The sequence below is a fragment of the Corvus brachyrhynchos genome, unplaced genomic scaffold, assembly GCF_000691975.1.
Source record: "Corvus brachyrhynchos isolate BGI_N302 unplaced genomic scaffold, ASM69197v1 scaffold340, whole genome shotgun sequence".
NCBI classification, from domain to species: domain Eukaryota; kingdom Metazoa; phylum Chordata; class Aves; order Passeriformes; family Corvidae; genus Corvus; species Corvus brachyrhynchos.
Window position 1 is genome coordinate 1,203,363 of NW_008235987.1, and position 6,148 is coordinate 1,209,510.

The 6,148-nt window shown below is 61.6% G+C and overlaps 1 protein-coding gene across 1 annotated transcript; it reads right to left on the reverse strand.

Moving 5' to 3' along the window:
• Positions 1 to 751: 751 nt before the first annotated feature.
• Positions 752 to 6,121, reverse strand: DNAI2 (dynein axonemal intermediate chain 2). Its single transcript, XM_017730327.1, is given in 12 exon segments — positions 752 to 1,029; positions 1,110 to 1,307; positions 1,423 to 1,569; positions 1,647 to 1,782; positions 1,945 to 2,171; positions 2,472 to 2,594; positions 2,784 to 2,923; positions 3,424 to 3,537; positions 4,074 to 4,216; positions 4,746 to 4,887; positions 4,890 to 5,016; positions 5,172 to 6,121. Coding segments are annotated over 12 exon segments (1,710 nt in total). The 5' UTR covers positions 5,355 to 6,121; the 3' UTR covers positions 752 to 999.
• Positions 6,122 to 6,148: the final 27 nt, after the last annotated feature.

Below are 6,148 nucleotides of genomic sequence, written 5' to 3' on the forward strand. Positions count from 1 at the left end.
TGTGGGACTTGTGGGGCATCTTTGGGGTGACGCCGCTCCCCAGCTCAGCTCCTTTTAATGGAACTCCTGGGAAGGAAAACACTCATCCAGGCACAGATGCACTTCCCTGGGGGGATGTGGGTCCCTGCTTGTGATGTGGGCCCCTGCCTGGCAGGGCTGGCACGGGGTGCTGCACAGGCACCCAGGAGAGGCACAGACGGGACCCCAGTGCCTGGGGAAAGGGCACAGCAGCACCCCCAGGGCTGGGCTGGGGTGTGGGGGGGCGATGGCCCCTGAACCCCATCCTGGCATCGCACACCCATGGGTGGTTCAGCCCCTGAGCACAGCCTGGGGAAGGGTCCTGCTGGGGGGCTCCCCCTCAGCCCACAGGGAGCCACCTGTGTGGTGTCCCCATCGCCGTGACAGTGCTGCTGGCAGCTCGTTAATGATTAATTAAGGGGGGTGAGGGGTCGGGGTGGCTGCTGGTACTACCAGCAGGGCTGTGTTTACCCAGCACTGATAACTGGGGACACCGGGCTCTCCAGCTGCGAGCGGGCCCAGAGGGGAGAAGGCCCCCCCTGCTGCCAGCAGCCACCCTGCTGTGCCCTGCTCATGGGCTGGGGACACTGAGGGACACCCTGTGCTGCTGTGGGTGCTTGGCCGTGCTCAGCCTCTGGCTTTGAGTGTCCCAGCTCAAGGAAGGGACGGGAGGAGCAGGAGGACGTGACTTTCCCACCCTCTGCTCGACCCTGCTGTGATAAAAGAGGAAACGTGACATGGAAAGCACCGGTTTATTCACACCAAAGAAAATCAGGATGCAAAGGCCAGGGAGCAGCTGTGGGGTCAGGGGGCTGTGCAGGGCCCCTCACTTGCCACCCCACGAGGGCAGAGAGCCCAGGAGAGCTGCCTGGCTTGGGGACAGTGGCCTCGTCTCTGCAGCAGCTCTGGCACAGAGGGGAAAGGAAGGTGCAGCTGGAGCACACTGACCTTGGCATCCTCCCACTCTTCCTCCTGGTTTTCCTACTGTGCAGCTTCCTCGCCCTCTTCACTCTGAAAGACAGAGGTTGTCTCTGTCCCCTGCCCTTGATGGGGTCCCTGCCATTGTGGCCAGACTGTCCTGTCCCCGTTACCTCTTCAGGATCTTCCTGGCCCCTCCTCCGCTTCTCCGCCTTGATGATGGAGAAGAAATCTTCTCTGGCCTTCTCGAACACCTCCCGGGGGTCCTCCTGCTCCTCTGGCTGGGCCCGGGCCTGGTCCTGCTCCCGCAGCAGCCGCTCCCGATGTTTGTCCTGCAGGACCTTCTCCCGCCTCGTCTCCCGCTCGAACATCTGGGGCAGATGTGGGGCTGAGGGGCGTGGGGGGGAGAGGGGACCCTGTGCTGTGTCTGGGGACACGGCAGAGCTGTGGGCAGAGTGTGGGGCTCGGGTGGGACCTGGCACATACTGTGGAGGTCAGAGTCTTCTCGTTCTTCCGCATGGTGCAGAGCCCTGGGGAGATCTCCAGGAGGGACACAATGCCCAGCCTGGTGCCACAGCCAAGGATGCGCCCGTTGTCCTGCGAGCACAGGCTGAGCAGGGGATCGTTGGACACCTGGGGACAGGGCACAGGTGGGTGGTGACACTCGGCCCTGGGGTGATGCGAGGCTCCCAGAGGTGCTGGGGACCCACCTTGAGGCTGAGGGAAGGCTCCTTCTGGTGGAAGAGGAAGTCCCAGATGTCCAGGGTGCCGTCCGACTTGGCGGTGAAGAACACGGCCGGCTTCACGGGGCTCCAGCACCCGTCCAGCAGGTAGGGGGTGTGGTACCTTCCAGCAGAGCCACCCCTCAGCCACACTGGCACTGCCCTGCCTTGGTCACCGGCCCGTCCCAGCACTCAGAGCTGACCAGACCCCACTGTCACCTGCCCTGAACATGCTCTGCCACCCCGGGGCTGATTTCTGGCCGAGTAAATGCCCCCTGACACCTACTTGGTCTCCATAATGGATGATGAATCCATGAGCTCCTCCGTCCAGATGCGAGCAGTCCAGTCCCCGACTGACAGGAAGACTTTGGGGAAGAAGGGGTTTCTGGTCACTCTGTAGACAGCCCCGAGGTGGCCGCTGAAGATGTGGGCGATTTTCTCGGGGGGGGTCTTGGCGTCACGGTTGCAGGAGATGATGGTGCCCTGCTCTGTGCCCACCAGGAATTTGGTGGGCTGAGGGTGGGAAGCAGGAGGGAGCAGCTGTCAGCAGGATGGGGACCACATGGTGTGGGGGGCAGCAGGCGTTCTGTTGCCGCCAGAGCCCGGGGACCCCCCACCATTGGGGGGGTTCAGGGACTGAAATGCCAGCAGGACCCGGTGTTTTTGGAGCACATCAACTCCCAGTTCTTCTGAGGGCATCTGGCCCTGGGCTGTGCCCACAGGGGTGACCAGGGACTGCCCTGCACCCTGCTGGGCTCTCCCTCCTGCCTGTGGCAGGGACACAGGGGCACCTGTGGGCACAGGGACACTCACCATAGTGGGCGCAAAGTCCAGGGCGCTGGCACCCAGAGCCTTCTTCAGCTGATCTTCCTTGGTGATGTCCAAGATCAGCTTCTCGCTGGGCTGGGACATCTTGCGGATGTCCCACCACAGCACCTGCGGGGACAAGACGGGGTAGGGGCTGTGGGGGCTGCTCCCAGCACAGTCAGAGGTGGTGGCGATCCTGGAGCCTAGCAGCTGCCCCGTGCCTGGATCTTGTGCTGCTGAGGGGGCAGGGGGGGCACAGGAAGCCCTTTCAGGACCCCTCAGGAGCCCCTGGCCCCCTCCCCTGTTCCAGCCCCTCACCTGGCCGTCAGTGGAGCCTGAGAAGCACTCAGTGCCCGTTCGGGAGGGCAGCCAGCACGCTCCATACACGGGGTCCCTGTGGCTGAGCTCCACGGGGGTCATCTCCACAGGCAGCCCCCCTTTCCTGGTGTCCCAGTACACTGGGAAGGAAAAGAAAAGCCCTTGCCCAACTCCTTTCCTTGTCACATTTCCCCCACTGTCCAAGCTGGAACAGGGAGCAAACCTCACCCAGTGCTTCCCAGAGATCATCCAGGGAGGTGGGAGAGGCAGGAGCACAGCACCCATCCTGCTCATCCCCTCCATCCCTCCCTCCATCCCTTCATCCATCCATCCCTCCATCCATCCATCCATCCCTCCATCCATCCCTCCATCCCTCCATCCATCCATCCCTCCATCCCTCCATCCATCCATCCCTGTGTCCATCCCTCCATCCATCCCTCCATCCCTCCATCCATCCCTCCCTCCATCCTCCCTGGCACGGTGTCCCCCCTCCCTGGGTGCCTGCTCAGGTGAGCACACACCTGTCCCCAGGCAAATCCCAGGGCTTCTCCTGTGCTCCCGGTGGCAGCACTGGTGCCACGGCCTCCTGGGAGTGCAGCAGTGCTGGTGCCAGGCTGGAGCAGAATGAAGGCCCCCTCACCTATCTGCCCGTTGTAGCAGCCTCCCAGCACGTGATGCCAGTCCTTGGAATTGTATTCCAGGGTCACTAAAGGGGACGAGGGCTTGAGGGTGAGCTCTGGGCTGTAGGGTTTTTCTGCCAAGGAGGGATGAGTGAAGAGCAAAGGGTCAAGGCAGGCCCCCAAAAGCAGCCCCCAGCCCACCCCACTGCCCCCACCCCGTTCCCTGACACAGCTGTGCCGGATGAGGTGCCCATGTCACCAGGAGCTGGCCTGGGCACAGACACCCGGTACACAAATCTCCTGCATTCCCACCCCTTTTTCTTTGTCCTTTTCACTCCAAAACACATCAGGTGTGAGCCAGGACTGGACAGATCAGGGCAAGTCTCAGCCCGGGCTCCTGCTGCCTCTTTCTTCCTTCACTGAACCACATCAAGAACCTCATGCGAGGCTCCAGGCTCTGCTGCCTGTCATGGCTCTGGAGCCATGCAATGGGATTTTAGTGGTTATTTCCCACCTCCCAGCTCCCATTTCTCCCCGTTTCTGCACCGCTGTGTGGGCAAAGCAGGAGCCTCCCCCACCGACCCTCCCCGGGGTGCTGCGGGGCCTCGTCCTGCTCCCTGAGACACAAAGTGCTTCCCTTATCCACTGCTGGGTTTGCCCTTCCCCTTACCCAGATCCCAGATGTAGGAATCAAAGCTCATGTCTTTCCTGCTGTCCTGGAAGTCCAGGCTGCAATAAGCCACGGCCACGGCCCTGTTGGCGTCAGGGTGCCAGGAGATGTGCGTGGCCATCCTCTTGGTCGTGTTGGGGTCCCTTTGGGGTGACACATCAGCCAAGACAGGTCAGTTTGCAAATCCTTGGGATGAACGGCTCCCAGAGGGAATTGTGGGAATCACAATGAAACCAATCTGCAGCCCTTGAGCCTTGAGTGCAGGAAATGATTCTCCTGGAGGTCGGGCAGGGGGAGAAGAGTTGATGATTTCATCGTCTTTCCAGTCATACCTTTTTAAAAATCCAATTATCTTACTGGATCTGACTCCTAATCACCCCTGATGTGGAAATTAACCTTTGAGGCACCAAAAATAAGAAGGAAAGTCCAAAAGCACCGTCAGGAGATGCTCAGAGCTGAGTCTGACCCTGGTCTCCATCCCCAAATCACCTGGGCAGGGGGAGGGGCAGGGATGGAGTGATGGAGCAGGGAGGGTTCTGCAGGTCTCTCCACCCCCAAACTGCACCAGGACCATCCCAAACCCACTGGAATTTAACTCCTAAAGCTTTTCCACCTCCCATGAAGGTGGTTTGACCCTGCTGTGGCTCTGGTGAGCCCCCCCAGCTGTGCCACCTGATGACACTGATGGTTTTGGCTGAGGGATGCTCTTCTTCCTCCTCTTCCTCCTCCTCCTCCTCAAAATATTCCTCGTAGATGTCGATGGCGTTGTTCTGCCTGATGCAGTGCTCCACCAGCTGCAGGGACAGCACGGCCGTTCTTCCCTCTCCACCTCCTCCCGGTAGCGGGAGGTCAGCTCTGAGTTCTTGGGGTCGATGTGCTGGGGCCACCCCCCCTCCACATGGTTCACACCCTTGACGGACACCTGCACCCGCTCCGTGTTCACCTGGGCAGGGGGACACGGAGGGGTCCGAGGCTCTGAGCCCAAAAGGTGCCTGCCACACCTTGTCCCCTCAGGCCAGCTGCCCTCAATGTGGCTGACACCCCGGGGTGTCCTCTCCACCTGCTCCGTGCTCACCCGGCGAGGGGGGGTCCCTGTACCTCGTGCACGGCCATGATGGGACCCTCCTGAAAAGCAAAGTCCACGGGATCCTGGGGGATGAAGTCTCCGGCCAGGCTGGGGTCCGGCGGGATGTCCACGGTCACCTCGGCCAGAGAGTCCGAGAAGCTGCAGGGCCGCCCGAACTCGCTGCGCTTCCGCACGTACTCCAGCTTGATCTCCATGGTGGGAGGGGACGGAAAGGAGTGCGGGGCCTGGGGATGGAGGGTCCTCAAAGGGAGCCCCAAAAAGAAGTGGGGGCCACAGGGATGGAGAGCTCCAATGGGGATGGAGGGCCCTGGGGAACCCTAAAAGGAAACGGGGGCCTCAGGGAGGAAGAGAGAGTTCCAAAAGAGAGTGGGAGCCTCTGAGAGGATCCCAAAAGGTAGTGGGGCTCTCAGAGATGGAGAGATGGTCCTGGAAGGGAGCAGGGATCTCAGGGAGCTCCAAGAAGGAGCAAGGCTTTCAGGAATGAAGGGCCCCAAAAAGGAATAGGAGCCTCAGGGAGACCCAAATGTGAACAGAGACCCTGAGGAGGGAGAACGCTGAAAAAGACTGAGAGCCTCGGGGAACCCCAAAAGGGAGTGGGGTCTCGCATGCAGGGCCCCAAAAGGGAATGGGGGCCTCTGGGAGCCCCAGAAGACAGTGTGGGCCTTGGGAATGTCCCAAAAGGGAACAAGAACGTCAGGGAGCCCCAGAAGGTCCCAAAGGGAATGGGAACCTCGGCAAAGCCCAAATGTGAGCAGGGATCCTGTGGAGGGAGGACCCTGAGAGGGCCTCAAAAGGCAGCGGGAGCCTCAGGGAGTCCCAAAACGGAGCTGAGCCGCAGGGACGGAGTGACGAAACACCCAGGGTGACAAAGGAGCCCGCGGAGGCCCCGGGACTCCGGTGGGGCCCGGTCCCGTCCCGCTCCCGGTGGGGCCTGACCGGGGACGCGTCGTCGTTGCCAGGCAACGGCGTGACACCCCCCACGTGACAC